The sequence below is a fragment of the Cydia pomonella genome, chromosome 6 (genome assembly GCF_033807575.1).
Source record: "Cydia pomonella isolate Wapato2018A chromosome 6, ilCydPomo1, whole genome shotgun sequence".
In the NCBI taxonomy this organism is placed as follows: domain Eukaryota; kingdom Metazoa; phylum Arthropoda; class Insecta; order Lepidoptera; family Tortricidae; genus Cydia; species Cydia pomonella.
In genome coordinates this window covers 24191679-24209831 of record NC_084708.1, presented here as the reverse complement: position 1 = coordinate 24209831, position 18153 = coordinate 24191679, and the positions used below count along the sequence as shown (strand labels likewise).

Sequence of the window (18153 nt, the reverse complement as noted above, 5' to 3'; positions counted from 1 at the left end):
TATTATTGTTTCGTGTATGGACTCAAAATCAAATACATCGTAAGATGTCTTGCTATCTTTTTTGGTTTATTATCGCTCCGTCTGTGACGGGCTTTATATTCGCTCCACTTTCCTGCTCTACCAGCAACTGAACATTCTTTATTTTCACCTTTATAGATTGCTATTTTTGCCAAATAGCAATTGCACGAATTTTTGTTTGCTGTTGCTATGCCGGTCAATTCTTCAAGGTATAACTGTTGCCAACGAATTGATTTTGACCTGTAGTATACTGTTTATATTAACTAGTTACTGTTACATCATCTATATTAAATGAATTTTGTCCTCAACCGCGTCCAAAGCCAATGTCATCCGTCTCATGGCCAGTCGAATTCACATATTTATCTACGTAAACGAGTTCACTAACTATACTCTATCCACGTTAACGAGCTAGTACCAGAAAACTCAGACAGCACGTGAATGGTCAGCGATAAGGGCGATGCAATTGCAACGGGTCAGTTTACATGACAGTTCACTCTATTTTTTGTACGGTGCGGACGCGTTAAAGTGCTCTCCATTCTATTGTTCCCCGATTGATCTGTGACTCGGCTTGTTTACTGGAATATGTTCTGCTTACTTGGCGACTCGGCTTGTTTACTGGACTTTCCTGCATACTGTGTGACTCGGCTTGTGTATTATTGGACTGTCTACTGTGTGACTCGGCTAGTGTTTTGGACTGATTTTTGGCGAACTAAAATGGCAAATTCACCAATCGCGCCTAAGAAAAGGCGGAGGCAGCATTTTTTGTCACATGAAAAAGTGATGATATGCAATTTGTATGACACTTTTATAAGAGAGACTCCAGATGCCTCACACAATGAAATTGCGAAGGCTGTTGCGTCGTCATTAGGTATCCATTGGGTATCAGTGTACAAAATTGTGAAAGAAAAAAAAACGAATAATGTCCTTTTATCACCTAAAAAAGAAAGACAGCGCAAAACTGTGCTAAACACAATGGACAGCTTTACTTAAAACGCATTGCGAAGAATAGTGCACGAGTTTTTTTCACGGAATGAAATCCCGACACTAACCAAAATTTTGAACGTGGTCAACAGCGATACAACTCTAGAAAATTATAAGCGGTCTACACTTCACAAGTTATTAAGACATATTGGATTCAAGTTTATTAAAAGAAGTCGCAATAGTCTTATGAATGATCGAAAAGATCTACAATATTGGAGGCGAAATTATTCAAAAAGTGTGAAGGAAGCGAGAGCAGCGGGAAAAAAGATTTTCTACTTGGATGAAACGTGGGTAAACGAGGGTCACACTAAAAGCTTAATTTGGCTTGACTCGACGATCCAAAATGCAAGACATGCTATGATAAATGGTTTATCTTCTGGCTTGAGAAATCCATCAGGTGAGTTATCGTTCTTGTAATAACTTAACAAGATAAATAGAATAAATAAAAAAATAATTTATTTTTGCAGGCAAGGGTAAGCGGCTAATCGTAACACACATTGGAAGTGAAGACGGATTTGTTGAAGGCGGCCTATTAGTGTTTGAATCAAAGAACAAAGGAAATTATCATCAAGACATGAACGCGGAGGTATTTGAAGAATGGTTCACGCAGGTGCTTGATAAGATTCCAGATGGCTCTGTAATTGTTCTAGATAACGCCCCATACCATTCAAGAAAAATAGAAAAGGTACCCAACACACAATCACGAAAGAATGAAATCATTGATTGGTTAAAGGAAAGGAACTTATTTACAATTAATATGAACAAAAAAGATTTATTGAATATTGTAAGAGCTCATAAAAATAGGTATGAGGCGTTTGTTGTAGATGAAATAGCGAAACAAAGAAATAAGACAGTGCTACGATTACCCCCTTATCACTGCGAATTGAATCCGATAGAGATGATTTGGTCGCAAGTCAAGGGTTACGTAGCCAACAATAATAAAACTTTCAAACTAGCGGAAGTGAAACAGTTACTCCGGGAAGGTATTTCTAAAGTAAATGCTGAGTCATGGAAGAAATGCATCAAGCACGTAATAGAAGTGGTAGAAACAAAAATGAGTATAGTCGAACCGCTGGATAGATTTATAATAAATTTAGAAAATGATTCTAGTGCCTCGGAGATGGATGAAATATTTTTATTAACAAACACCTGGTTTTATTAATACTGTTATATGTAGCCAGATACCTATTTAGTTAAATATTGTGACTATCCAGTAACTATTTTTTAATTTCATATTTATGATCAATAGATAGTTTTAGTTTTGTAACTTTGAATTCCGTAATATTAATATACATACTTATGGTGCCTTAAGCATTAAATTTAAGTCCGCCAATTCGTTATTTCACTATTGATCATAAATATTCAGTTGGTCCTTTAAAATAAACCAAAAAGAATATAAAATAAATATAAATATTAACCATACATCGGGGTTTTTGGTGCCGTGCTAATGTTTGACATTAGCCAAAAAAAAAGGGTAATAACCAAAAACCGATACCTACTATTTTAACATTTCTAAGCAGTTTTAGTGCTTACTACCTATTTTTAATTCATACTCGTAGTTTGGTAATTATTTAATATTCTCGCACCAGAAACCCCGATGTATGATTATAACCATAAGGAATATAAAAATAAATATTCCGAGCGACGGCATGTAAGCCGGGCCGGACAGCGAGGTACCATTGTTTACGCCCACTGCCTTTTTTTGTCCTTTTCATCTGCATACAAACGTGCAAAAGAGAGACCGTTATACTAGCTCGTTAACGTGGATAGAGTATAGTACATATCTTATGACACGTCACTGGTAATTAGGTATTTCATTGTTCAATAATTGTTATGGTTGTGCAAACTTGCCTTGAATCACCGGCATGTTTATTCTACAAGTGGGGATATCATAAAACACTGTTTGACTTGTACTGGAATCGGATTACCATTGACAAGATAAGTAGTGTATGCTTATCCGTTAATGTTCTTGGTAATGTCTTTATCGTGAGATTTAACTTTATAGATAGGAATATAACAAGAATATTGTATTCTACTGGTTTTCTTAACATATGACTGTTAACTAGCTATGATGAATGCAAATTCATCATGTTTTCTTGTAAAATTGCTGACCTCTTTATCTTCTCGTATCAAACGTCTGTTTGTAATACCATCCTTGTTGCGTTCATATTGGCATTTAATTGTTCTACATGGTCCTTATTAGATAATATAAAGACTATTGTTTTTCTTTTAATACTTTCTTTGTTATAGTATGTTTCAATTATTCTATTAATTATTCTATCCTCCCGTTATTTAGTCAAAATGACAAATCAAGACTGATAGATAATTGAAGCTTGCAAAAGTTGCAACGCGTTTTTTTAAAAACGACATACATCGCGTTTCGCGTTATCTATATAAACAGGAAATTGTATTCTATAAGCAATATTAATTTCTGGAGGGTTAAAGTGTTCTAACCGTTAGGCGTCGCTTGCAAGCGGCAATTTTATCGTTAACATCATCAAATTAATGGAGCAGGAAGAGCCCGTGCCAACTTGACGGGCGGCTTGTAATAACGAAAGTAATAGACCTTGTGGATTGTTGCTAGATATAGGGGCATAGATAGCTACGAATACTTCGCCGTTTTAGATTTCGGCATTGTTATTGTTATCTTCTAATGATTAACAGTTTACTGGAATTCAAACATTGCTTTAGTTATTTACGATACAAGTGCGAAAAAGTAGAAAATTTGCAGCGAGTGGTGATAAAATAAGAGGGAGAGAGTGTTTTAAACCGACATGAGTTGCTAATTACCTATTCGCACGTTTATTGTACAACGTTTTATAGTACATATGATGCATGCGGGATTTAGCACTTTCCGTGTGCCTATGTCTAAAATTTAAAGGACCGTATGTACTGTAAAACGTACAATACACGTAATTTAATTTATTCTGCAATAGTATCATAAATAAAAATAACTATTAACTACTTCCTCAGTATACTCGTATCAATGCAAGCATAGTCTATTTATGCACACAGCTACATCAATCATTATATAATAACTAGTTATCGATATTAGTAAATAAGTACATTAACCAATAAAACCTGTATTTCGACGAAACTGAAACCATTATTTGGATCCGTTTGAACGTTAGTTGTGGTTTTTATTTGACGATACGTTATCGCAAAAATCTGAAGCAGGCATACATTTTAGTGTTTAAATTGAATGAAAATGGTTAACTATTTATATCGTTATCTTTAATATTTTTTCTTTAGATTTTATGTGCCTGACTTATTGGCGCCACCCGTAAACACCCAAGGTAAAAATATTTGTGCTCTCCTTATCTCATTTCCTCTTGTTTGCTGTCAACAGTCAACTTATTTTTTTATTTATCACGCTAATATCAGGTTGACCTAACAGTACCTACTTGAGCAAGAATTAAATTTTATAAATCATTCATGAACTGGACTCCTTCTTGAAGGAGTGGCCAGACATAGCTCTGGACAGAGATCAGTGGAGAGATTGGGGGGAGGCCTTTTCCCAGCAGTGGGACACGACAGGCTCCAAATAATAATAATAATAAAAATCATTCATAAACATATCGAAATCTCCGAATACACTGCATTCTGTTAAACACTGCATACTATATAATAAGTCAATAACGTAATAAGTAATCCAAATATTTGTTTTGATTTACCGCTGAGTTATGCTTTATGCAAATCACCAGCTGAGTAACATGTTTTAATGATGCAATACGAACTTGTTAAATCTTCATTTACATCAGGCAATTTAGGTAGCAGTGCACCGAAAAGCTGCAAGTTTTACCGGACGCTGCATGTTCGTTGTTTTGCCCACAGCCGGCAATGTCGCATATTTCATACCGTCATTATGACGTTTACCTGCAAATGGACTGCGTAATATGTTTTTCGTGTTTTCTGAATTCGCTGCGCAATTCAGGATGTTAAAATGAAAATTCGTGTTTGTTGACGTGACATCTATACAGAATTACAATTATATTAATACTATTATTACTCTTTATTATTCTACGTCTTTGGTACAGATATCGCAATCATAGATGGAAGATATAGGTTTTGGTTACGCAAATTTTTGTTCTGAGTTTTTAATTTTTCTTTGTACTTAGCAGGAGGATACAGCTTTTTACCCCGTTGCTGAGTTCTGACGAAAAATTGCATTTTATCGTGTTATGAAATTGATAACAGATTTAGTTTATCTCTACATGACCTTCGATGCGTGTATGCAGATAGATATGTGACCACATTGTTAATAAAACACACGCCTGAGCCGTGATACTTCGTCCGATAGCCTAATCCTATACGATATGATAAACAGCTATCTCTGACGTGATTGAAATTTCATAGAAGATTGGCGAATATGTGACAAAAACCAATTTTTTTGTTGTCTGATAATAGAAGTATCCTTGTGTTGCTAACTGAAATAGGATGTTAGGCTTTTATGACATGAATTATATACAAATGATCAAACTATAGTTACGTACTTTCATCGATATTCGTATGATAGGGAATGACGCGCGTGTGTAAAATTAAGGAAATAAAGAGGCTTTTTTATTAGGGTTCCGTAGCCAAATGGCATAAAACGGAACCCTTATAGTTTCGCCATGTCCGTTTGTCTGCCTGTCAGTCTGTCCGTCTGTCCGAGGCTTTGCTCCGTGGTCGTTAGTGCTAGAAAGCTGAAATTTGGCATGGATATATAAATCAATAAAGCCGACAAAGTCGTACAATAAAATCTAAAAATTTAATTTTTTTTAGGGTACCTCCCCAACACGTAAAGTGGGGGTGAATTTTTTTTTTCGCTTCAACCCTAGAGTGTGGGGTATAGTTGGAAAGGTCTTTCAAAACTAATAGGGGTTTTCAAGAAACATTTTTTGATAAAGTGAATAAATTCGAAGATAATCGCTCCGAAAGAAAAAAAAAAATGTGGCCCCCCCCTCTAACTTTTGAACCGTAGGTCCAAAAAATATGAAAAAAATCGTGGAAGTAGAGCTTAAGAAAGACATTAAATGAAAACTATAGCGGACATGATCAGTTTAGCTGTTTTTGAGTTATCGCAAAAAGTTTTCCCTTCATAGTAAAAAGACTTACTTTAATTAGATACTGATTATGCAAATTTGCCTATTTGTTTAACTCGGGTGAAAGGTACCGTTTCATCCCTTGGTTAACAATTTACTATACTTTAAGCTCCAGTTTAGCTTATTGTGACGGAAGAGTAACTACGGAACCCTACACTGAGCGTGGCCCGACATGCTCTTGGCCGGTTTTTTTATTTATAAGCTTGCATGAAATCACAAATATTTGAATTAAAGTTAAATACTAATGCCTATACTATCATCGGAGAATTATTGTACTAACGGGATTCAAATTAGATAAGAATTTTCACGAGAAATTATAGCTATTTTTAACAAAACTTCAAATAGAATTTGTTGGAAGAATAAGAACATAAATTATCGCTGCTTATTTCCTGACTGCTATTTTAGTTCAGATAATTAAGTCAGTGGCTAGTTGCAAACAATTACTAGGCTTGGCGACCTCGCAGGACGCTGTATGCGGAACGCAAACAGCTATGCCTAACCATATGCTTATATGTATAACTATGCCTGCGTCATGATCAGAAACAATTCGCAACAGTTCTGTCTTTTGTATATTTAGAACGACTTTGCCATCAATTTTCGATTAAGGCCAACCCAATTCTATCAAATGTCTTTTGGATTAGCAATGTTGCGTGCCTTCATCGAATTTACTCTGTCTATTAAAAAAATTGTAGACAATCGCGGTGTTGTGTTTGCGAAGTTGTTTGTTGTGGTTAGAATGTCCTTGTTGCGGTTGTTTGCCACGTGTGGACTATAAATGTGAAAACATGTACTTAACACATCCATGCATTGTCTCTCCATGAACATTGCCAATGTTATTGATAGACCTTCGTTCCACGCGTTCATTGGCATCTTTTAGGTAAAGGGGGCGATGTCACTAAGCGCACTTTAATTGTTCTCTAAATGTCTAGACAGAGTTCGGCGAGACATTATAAATATTAGTCTAAAACGTCTGGACACGTGTGTAGTCTGGAGTTTATCGACCGTCAGGTCGCGTCTAACGATTCAGGGCTTTTTAGAATTCTCTTTGGCAGATTCCAATAGTCCGCAATATTCCGTTTTGTACTTGTTTCTTCAGTTTTATTTATTCCCTTTCCTCAAGTTTCCCCGTTTCTTTGCAAGGGAACTTGTTCCTCCATCTAAAGCTTAAGTACTGTCTTAATCCCACGAATGTTGTAGCATTTTCAGAAATAAATTTGCTATTGCCGAATTTATACGCGTCTCCCAGTTATTCTTGGATTTCGATTAATACCTTATTCCTGGGATCTTAATTTTAAAATAGCCAATTATAATTAAATTTCTTTTCTCTTGTTGCTTCAGCGTAACATTTCCCACTTGTTTATATTTAACCTAAAAGGCCTTAGGCAATTCACCACAATTTTGATTAAAACTCGTCCCAATCCAGTTTTCCGCCTGGCCTCGTCCTAAGCCGTTCGTTTTCCTCGATATAATCTAAAGTGGATAAATAAGCAAATTCCTGTGAATACTTTGACTTTTCCCTATCGGAATAACTTCGTCCATCACGATTGAGTATTTAAATGTAAACATATGACGCGAAGCCAGAATCCCACGTTGTGGGGCAGCTGCCAAAATCTGTTGCGCCGTGAATTTTTGAGTCGACCTCGCGGCGTTCTCATAATCCGTCGTCTTTATCGTGTTGTGCTCATTTTCATTTTGTTTTACTCCATCCTAACGTACTGATTCAGTCACTCTTCAACTGAAGATGCCAATTTCTTTTAGGGCTAGTGAATTCTTGGACTCTGTGGTTTTGGCTCTCTTCACCGTTGTGCCGCAGTTGGTGCATAAGTGTCGTGATGTTCAGTGTTTTCGTAATGTGCTAATTAGTGTATAAATAAAATAGAACTTTTTTTAAAGGAATACGCACAACCAGTCATTGAGTGAGTTACATTGTGTTCGAATGCAATATTTTTTATGAAATAATTCGTGATCAAAACCTTTACTTTCAATTCGATATGCTTGGATTGATGAATCGGACAATAGCTTTGCATAATGTCTTTTGTTTTACGAGCAATTGTTTCATTGTTGACACGAGGCGAGAGGTCTATGCTGAGCCGGGGGTGATCACGGCCTGAAAATGTACGAGTTATTGTGTTTTGATTTAGTTAGCATAGTTAATATTGACCCTGACTGCAGAGGTCGTTGCCCCGGTGGTTTGATGAGCACGAATGTTTGAAAAAATGAAACACAATGGCCCATCCAAGATGTTTTTATGTGTTTTGCCGTATCGTCTTTTAGTGTCCGTTAGTGAATAGTTCAAGCCCATCTCTTTCATGTTACGTCGAATACGTCGATATGTTTTATATTTTTTCCGAATGATATTTGTAAACAGATCGAGACATGCTATATACCTGCAAGGTAGACGGTGCAAGAAAAACCCTGGGAGCGGCTACATGAAAACAGGGATGCTTAGGCCCTGGATAGGATTAATTGGCAAGCCACGTTACAGCTGTTATGTAGCTCCACGTCTGGCTATAGTTGATTATGCCTAACCTCCATTTTTTTCTTGTTCCAGCTGGATATTCTTTCTGTGGCGACATTGATGGAGTTCCGCTTGGACAGCGCGGAGTACTGCCAGGCCCAACACAAATAAACTAGCGGCGGACCGCCGAGCTGAGACCCATGCAGCCGGGAGCAAGTCTGTACCCCATCTTTATGACAGTCCAGGTAAGATTCTGAACTTAGTGCTTTCTCAGTTTTATCCTAAAGGAACCCGAGGTTCTGCTAACCCAGAGTTAGGACAGTTTCCTTACATCCATGCGGCTGCGACTGATGGTGATGGCAGTTCTATACTTAGGGGCCCAGGGTTATTCCAACTCAGGAGGAAACTAGGTTTCTTTACAACCATCAATACTCCAACATTTTTATGACAGTCCATGTAATATCCTATCCTAAAAAAGCCCTGAACTGATATTTTCTTTCCTTGACCTAAAAGAGGCGAACCTACTTAACTGCCGTAGCGCGCTGGGCGCTTACTGACAGTGATAGCCCGCTGTGAGCCACAAACAATGAGCCTAAGCCTAATCATAATTTGAACGTGTCCATAACTGCTATGACAACTAAACCATGAACATTTTATGACAAACAAAGGACAAGAGTCTATTACGTCTCTCAAGTACTTTACAACAAACAAAACATGCACGTACTATAAACTCACACATTTTATGCCACACGTGTACCTACATAGTAAACTCCTGGAGCTTCATGACAAATATCCATTAACGAACTCTAGTACTATGAATGGCGGACGTTTTCTAATTTAGCTCAAGAAAAACACTCAATAAACTTCCAACAACTAAGCATTTATGACAAATGTTCCCCAGTACATTCCACAACACATTCCCACTCATAATAGTTAAACATCGTAAGATAATCCCTTAGTTTAATCACCTCTCTACTGACTAGAGTACCTGGCTCTTATATTTTCTATTAAATATGTATACAGAACAAAATTACAGTCAACAATGCCTCTGATGAACATGTGACGTACATTTAGCTGGTTACTGTGGCTTTTACGACCAGATCCCTCGCTTTTATAGCGCATCTACTAGGTAACTTATTTCCCAAGGGGCTCTACCGCCAAAGGTCCGAAAGGCTTTTTCACACTGGCAGATTAGACCAGTGATTTAAGAATTTTTAGATGTACAAGCAGATGTCTTAAATTTTGCTGCCGCACCGAAATACAGCGATAGAAGAAAATCGCGGCGGTGTGGTTGTTTTCAGTTTCTTTACTTCTTAAAGAAGCAAAAGTTACATCCTTTATACGTCCGTTAGAGCCGAGTATACGTCCTTTGGTTTATTATAAGATGCTATTGAAGGATCGCCGGTCAAACTACCTACCAATGTGAAAATACCCGAAGCACTACTACCAATTAAACGTTATACGCTTTCAGTAATGTCTGCCCCATGTTTATTTTGATGACTCATTACTCTCATTAGAGATAACACTAGGTCGTCGAACGTAGCTAATCACAGGAATTTAGCGCGACATTGCTTAGTTTTTGGCACCCGGTGAATTAGTTAATTACACGGATTAAATGTGTATTCATTTAGATTCAAGGCTTCTTTATCGTGCCCTGACCAAGACAATCCGTTCGAGTGTGTTTACTTTGTCGCGCTCGTGAAATATCGCTTAAAATACACAGGTATTTATTAAAATAAACACGATGTAGTGTTGTTTACTATCCCTGTTATCAATTTGATGTGTACCGATCCAGTGCTAACAAATGACGCGGTGTTGGCAATAGATCAGCATTCAGTCATATACCCGCCGCCGCCGACCACTCACATGATCTAACGAATCTGTGTCTATTTTCGCACACATTTTTTATCCCACTTGAGTTCCTAGCTCTTGTTTACGTCAAACTAATAACACTGTGTTTTGTTTCAGCTACCTTAAATTCTGAAGCCATCGCAAATCGGAGCATATCATTCAGTCCGGAGCGACTTTATGTTCGAGTAATTTCTTTAAGTTTCATTCCACATTTTGAACTTTAGTTTAACCGTCTCCGAATGTGCGCTAGTGGGTGAAAGCGACATCCATGCGGGTGGTTATCTTGATATAATAGGACCCTTTCTAAATAAAAGTCACGAAACTGCCGTGTGTTGTGTGGAAATAGAGTGACAATTTGTCTGTTGTCGGACGGACCGAAGTGAAGTGAACACCAGTGTTGACCGTAGCGAGGAAGACCAAGACCAATCATGAAGCAAAAGGATATCCGGCCGGCGCCCTCGCTAATCGAGTACAAGGGAATGCGGTTCCTGATCACGGACCGCCCCTCTGACGTCACCATCCAGTCGTACCTACAGGTAATTCTAGGAACTTATCACCTGACCTTTGCACTAGTGCACGATTGCGTTCGCAATGTTTATTGCATTAGAGGGAACTTTACAACTTTACCTATCTATTATGGTATTATAAGAGCTAACATTTTGACCTGCATCAAATCGTAAACAGATGATTTGTTTATTTTCAAGTTAATGTTTACGATGTTTTAAATTTATAGCCTGTCTAGTTTTTGATTGAATGAAATATCTTGATAATTTCATATGACGTCTTGTGGACGTGGAAGATTCCTAGAAAAGGCATTTGTTTTTATCTCCCTTCTCAAACTTTAGTGATGCCATATAAGAAATGACTAGAACTAAACCAAGCTAAGTTGGCAGCAATTATGATAGCCCAGACTGTGCAAGTGTTATTTTAAACTACTGTCATCAAATGCCGCGATGGCGGTCGTAACATGCGGTTCCTGAAAATATCATAAAAAGCTTATAAAGCAGTGTATCTCTCTTTTAGCTCTTTTCATAAACCCACACTCGTATTATAATGCCTTTCATTATCTAACAATCACATAAAGTACTAATCGTTAACAAGCCATAAATTACGTTGTATCTTACACAGGAGCTGCGCAAGCACAACGTATGCGTCGTGGTCCGCGTCTGCGAGCCCAGCTACGACGTTGGCCCGCTCAAGGCCGAGAACATCGAGGTCCGCGACTTGGCCTACGACGACGGAACCTTCCCGCCCGCCAACGTCGTGGACGAGTGGTTCGAGATCCTGCGCGATAAGTAAGTAACAACCAGGTCTTAGGCCGTCACTGTATAACAAGCTTGTAACACAAGTGCGAGAGGGACAGAACATCGAGGTTCGCGACCTGGCCTAGGTAGGACAATGGCACCTTCCCGTTCATCAACGTCATGGACGAGATCCTGCGCGATAAGTAAAAAACCAGCAAATTATTTCCTTGTGACTACAGTAAGGCATTTGACTCTGTCTACCCTCAATGATCACAGTCATTACTTCGGCAATCAAATGGTTATTGATATATGGCATTATTATGGAATATCCGATCCTGTTTTAACCCTATTTATAATATAGCATAACGTCATAAGTCATAAATCTGAAAAAAAAAAACTGGAGTGTCACAAGGACCTGTGTTAGATCCTTTGCTTTTATATCTGATACTAACCCCACCAACATTGTCGTAGCACCAACCGTGTCAAGCTTATTGGTTGGGTTATTCCCACTAGTTACCACCAAGTTGTTACCAGTGGTAACTACTGGGTTTTTTTTCCCACCTTTTACCACTGGTAACTTGGTTTGTATTGTATTGTTAAGCACTCTATATTTAAACTGTTTTTATTAGTATTGAACGCTAACCAAATTTTGGTGGTAACTACTGGAAAAAAAACCCAGTGGTAAAAGGTGGGAAAAAAAATCCCAGTAGTTACCACTGGTACCAAATTGGTGGTAACTAGTGGGAATAACCCTATCGGTTACACTTTCATATTCTTACCCATCACTATTGATTTTAAATTCTATGCGATGTAATGCGTAAAGTGGATTCCAATAGAAATTGCAAATAACGTAAACAAACCAATTTACCTTCAATAATTCGTAATCAATCACGGACTGACGACGCCAATCATGATCTTATCAGCAAATTATATATCAATTTTTGGAACGAAGCTCCGTATCGGATGGTTGGCGGTTGGGGGCTAGGTGAAAAAAGTGTTAGATTTTTCCATCACAGCCCTCTTTTGTTTAAATTGTTTCTCAAGAATAAGTAGCCTAATTTCACCGATATAAGTATATCCTAATAGTGGCGCAGTTGGCAAACAGGCGCTTCGAAACAGGTGGTAACAGCGACGATCCGGGTTCGATCTCCGGACGTGTATCCAGTATTACTTTCTGTATTTTTTTGCTCTTGAAATTCATATTTTTTATTCATTAAGTTATTGTGAAGCACGTACAAAGCATATCAGTTTCAGCTTGTACAAAAATATTTGTTTATGTTTGGTTGTTCTCCCTGCTTTTAAGTCGCATTTCTGAACAGATTTGTGATATTTTGTAAGCAGATTCGAGATTATTTTGTCGATTAAGTTTTTTTATGTATTTGTTAAACAATTATATAGCACGTTTATCAATAATGATATACTTCGTTCGAACCGAGTATTCCACGACACTAACGCAATTTTTTGTTAAAATATATGTTAGTTAATTTAAGTGAAATCATTTTTCTTAATCAATCTCAATTATATGTCAAATGCCAACAAAATCGTCATTATTTGTTTTCATTATTTACTTTGTCTATTGGACTTCGGTATAGTGATAATGGTAATATATAATTAGTATAAGAAAAAAACATAGTACTTTATTGGATAAGAATAGGTACATAGAGTACTTATTATACCGTACCGCAGCAAAATGAATGCAATAACTTTGAATCACTACTTGTGCTATGCAATTTACGACACAATCCAGTATAATTTTATCTGTCCTTGTAACATTCCTGTCCAAGATTAACGGGCATTATTTGATTGTCTTACATTGAATGTGGGCTGAAACCTCCCACACACGTAAACCATTGAGGTATTGATAAATATTTGCAAGTTCTACTATCGGTTTATAGTTGAGAATATGGAGTATAGGTTCCAGCAATTTCGTGTCGGATACTTTCAAAAATCGGACGAAAACACCCGAAATTTCATAATATTTTTTTCTTATTAGACCCTTACGGACTTCGGTTTTCGACTTCCGGAATTATCTGAATGTATTGAGGGTGTATCTTATATATACCTTTTTTTTTATACTACGTCGGTGGCAAACAAGCATACGGCCCGTCTGATGGTAAGCAGTCTCCGTGCACTTCCACATGCACGTTGCCGACCCTTAAACACCCCCCCCCCCCCCCCCCCCCCCGTTGAGCTTTCAACCTTACTCACCGGCAGGAACACAACACTATGAGTAGGGTCTAGTGTTATTTGGCTGCTGTTTTCTGTAAGGCCTACTTTCCTATACATATCGGAAAAAAAGTGTTGTCGTCAACAACTATTTTGAGGCCAATACAAACTTATATTGTGACATCAGAATAATATCTAGATGTTGGCAGTCGCTCGCAGCGATACATGTACGGACAAGTACGAACGAAATACGACTGATATTATTTAGATACCATTTTTGCTCCTCGTCCTGTAGAAACGAGATCAACATACGTATAGTTTAAACTCTTTAGAGCTTGTTTTTTCAACCTAATTGGCTTGAGACAAGTCTTGCAAGCTCGCCTGCCCCACAGGATTCGATACCCAAATCTGACCCTATAATGGATACTACATTTTTGTGGTCTTGTTATCAGAAACTGCTCAATATCGAGGTCAATGTGGAGTAAGAGAGTATTTCTCCACGTATCTCGTTCTTATGCAGATTGACTTCAGTCAATATAATAGTCTTTGTAAAAGTGAGTAGGACATTCTAGTCTCGCTAAAATAATGTATTAACCCTTTACCAGGCTGACAGTTAAAAAATGACAATCGAATGTCAGTCTTACTCATCGAAAATAGAACACATGTTTGAAGAGCCGCATGTGGGAAGTATATATCCCTTAGCCTGGTAAAGGGTTAAACACTCCAATAACCTATGATATATTATTTCCAGGGCCCAAAACAAGCCAGAAGCGGGCGTAGCGGTGCACTGCGTGGCGGGGCTCGGCCGGGCGCCGGTCATGGTCGCCATCGCGCTCATCGAGCTCGGCATGAAGTACGAGGAGGCCGTCGAGACCATCCGAGAGTGAGTAGCATCCTGCTGCAGTACCTAGACATACGTAGCGGTGCACTGCGTGGCGGGGCTCGGCCGGGCGCCGGTCATGGTCGCCATCGCGCTCATCGAGCTCGGCATGAAGTACGAGGAGGCCGTCGAGACCATCCGAGAGTGAGTAGCATCCTGCTGCAGTACCTAGACATACGTAGCGGTGCACTGCGTGGCGGGGCTCGGCCGGGCGCCGGTCATGGTCGCCATCGCGCTCATCGAGCTCGGCATGAAGTACGAGGAGGCCGTCGAGACCATCCGAGAGTGAGTAGCATCCTGCTGCAGTACCTAGACATACGTAGCGGTGCACTGCGTGGCGGGGCTCGGCCGGGCGCCGGTCATGGTCGCCATCGCGCTCATCGAGCTCGGCATGAAGTACGAGGAGGCCGTCGAGACCATCCGAGAGTGAGTAGCATCCTGCTGCAGTACCTAGACATACGTAGCGGTGCACTGCGTGGCGGGGCTCGGCCGGGCGCCGGTCATGGTCGCCATCGCGCTCATCGAGCTCGGCATGAAGTACGAGGAGGCCGTCGAGACCATCCGAGAGTGAGTAGCATCCTGCTGCAGTACCTAGACATACGTAGCGGTGCACTGCGTGGCGGGGCTCGGCCGGGCGCCGGTCATGGTCGCCATCGCGCTCATCGAGCTCGGCATGAAGTACGAGGAGGCCGTCGAGACCATCCGAGAGTGAGTGGCATCCTGCTACAGTACCTAGACATACGTAGCGGTGTATTTCATTTTAACTATGAACCATTAAAAATCCTCCTGGTTTATCCTCTATATGTATATATCATACAAATAAATAGGTACATACGAATAAAGAGAATTACGTGTCTACAGTCACACACACCGGCTCTTCACTGATAATTGATACTTAGTATTATACAATACGTTATCGTTTTCAAGTTTTAGAACCTTGGTATTTGCTCTTGAACGAATGTGTTACTTTGATTTCAGTTTTGAATGTCATATTTTAAATGTCTGACATGATATGACATGTTAAACTATGTTTTCAATAAGTATTTTATGTTTTAAATGTCGAATCCGCTTTTTCTTAATTATTTTTGCCCAGGAAAATTGCTTTTAATTTTTTGTTGATAATGTTAAGGACTCTGTCAAAATCACAGATAGACAAACGATTATCTAGGTCTTATTAGACTTAAAGTCGTTATTCACTTTATTGAGACACTCCACACTGTGTCAAGTCTGTCACTGCAAAGTCTGTGCAGACTAAACTTGGTCCGTTCTTTTACTTCTAAAATGCCATAGATAATGAATAAAAGCATTGTTGTCCTGCAGCCAACGCCGCGGCGCCATCAACTCGAAGCAGCTGTCGTACCTGGAGAAGTACCGGCCCAAGTCCCGCCTCAAGAAGAACGGTCACAAGAACTCCTGCTGTGTGCAGTAACAGCTGATCCAGCTCTGTGTCCACACACACACACACTTACGAAAACTACACTTTTTTGAACACTTTATTTCCTTTTTTTGAGGTTATAACCATGTTTAACCTTTTGAGTGTTTGAATCGACTTAAAATTGTATAATGTACTTTGTCGGTTATAGGCGTAGACTTCATCGAAATAACTAGGGATTATTCTGAAATTAAACATCAAAATTGTAAAAACATTCTTTTTGCTGATGACTAAACTTGCGACAGTTATAACAGCGTTCACCTTGGAATATACTCTATCTTTGTTTGAATTTATCCTTAAAAAATTGGAATTAAATAAACTCTTACATGGTCAAATTTAACCAAATATATCCGACCACACAGAAGGTTAAAATAAGGTTATAATCTCCGTTAAATCTCGAGTTTTCTATGAAATTTAATGGGAGCCTTATATAAGATGTTTGTACGTAAAAGGTCCCACGTACTGTGTATTAGTGGAATAATATGTTAGAAGAGCCACGATTTGTGTTCAGTGAGCAATCCTCGGGTAAATACTTTCAAATCATAATAAATTTCAATGCCCATAATAAAATAAAATAAAACAGTCTGTGACATGTTTATTTCTGATTTTCCGTAATTGTGGTGACTTCATGATATTTTTTACTTAAATACTATATTTGTAGACACTTTATGATTTATAATAAAAAACGAGACATAATATAGAAAAATCTTGATGGTTTTTTGTGTTTCACTAGACAATTGATATCTTTGACAAGCAATTTGTTATAAATTGTGTGCTTTTTGTATTGATAAACGATTGTACTCTAAATGTTACTTGAAACCCTGGGCATAGCAATCCAGTTAGCAAATAATCAATTAACTATATGAAATACAGAAAGATCTAGTTTGACGACTTGACACGAAAATTCAATGAAAAATGCAGTTTGATATTATTTTTCTATTTCTAATTTTATGAAGATTATTGAAATGTATGATCATGTAACTACGGTACAGTCGGCATTCTTAAATAAAAATATTTATAAGCAAAACATGTTTCATTTATCACTTATTTTTATTGATAAGTAATTCATCCAACCCTAACCCTGATAATTGAATTATCAGACGATTGAAATACCCAAAACTTAAATAATTATTAGTTTTACAAGGGGGCAAAATTATAATCCCTCGTGCTAATGTGGGTACCCGAGCAAGCGAAAGATTCCAAAATTGAATTACGAGCGTAGCGAGTGGTTCGAAAAGTGAAATCTTGAGTGTTGTTAGGGTTTCAAGTTTAAGGCACCAGGTATAAACAATTGCCACAGAGTGAAACACAAAATAATTCACTACACCAATGCCTGGAAGAAATGAAATCGAATTGAACGTTATTAAATATTTATCACAATTTGCACAACTCGAAATTAGCATTAAATTACTTCGTCGCTCTTGAAGAATAAATAGATCCTTTACGAGCTGATGTGGTGAAAAGTCGGCATACTTAGAGCTCTTTCCCACTTACGTCCAGTTTTTGCATGATCCCGTTTTAGTAGTATTCGTGCTAATAGGGTTATTCCCACTAGTTACTACTTTGACGACCAGTTTGGCCTAGTGGGTAGTGACCCTGCCTACGAAGCCGATGGTCCCGGGTTCAAATCCTGGTAAGGGCATTTATTCGTGTGATGAGCATGGATATTTGTTCCTGAGTCATGGGTGTTTTCTATGTATTTAAGTTTTTATAAATATTTATATATTATATATATCGTTGTCTAAGTACCCTCAACACAAGCTTTATTGAGCTTACTGTGGGACTTAATCAATTTGTGTAATAATGTCCTATAATATTTATTTATTATTATTACTACTGAGTTATTAACAGTGGTAACTACTGAGAATTTTTTTCCCACCTTTTACCACTAGTAACTGGTACCAAACCGAGTTGGTGGTAACTACTGGGAATTTATTTCCCCAGTAGTTACCATCAAAATAGTATAAATATAGAGTGCTTTAAAAATAATTATAAATGGGTTATTCCCACTAGTTACAACCAACATGTTACCAGTGGTA

The 18153-nt window shown here is 38.2% G+C and overlaps 2 protein-coding genes across 7 annotated transcripts in view; both read left to right on the top strand.

Annotated features, from left to right (window-relative positions):
* The window catches only part of LOC133519351 (PRL-1 phosphatase), a 47486-nt gene extending 30345 nt beyond the window's left edge, over nt 1-17141 (top strand). For 3 of the 4 annotated variants that reach the window (XM_061853390.1, XM_061853391.1, XM_061853394.1), the window contains exons 2-6: nt 8635-8786; nt 10510-10928; nt 11521-11687; nt 14554-15390; nt 16003-17141. In XM_061853390.1, coding sequence (XP_061709374.1) covers nt 10821-10928; nt 11521-11687; nt 14554-14689 — 411 coding nt within the window. In that variant the 5' untranslated portion in view covers nt 8635-8786; nt 10510-10820 and the 3' untranslated portion in view covers nt 14690-15390; nt 16003-17141. Of the gene's footprint in view, nt 1-7780; nt 8000-8634; nt 8787-10509; nt 10929-11520; nt 11688-14553; nt 15391-16002 lie in introns of those variants that run through there. The other variant, XM_061853392.1, reaches the window with a different exon arrangement.
* The window catches only part of LOC133519349 (proteasome inhibitor PI31 subunit), a 495710-nt gene that overhangs the window by 40789 nt on the left and 436768 nt on the right, over nt 1-18153 (top strand). The window lies entirely within an intron of this gene.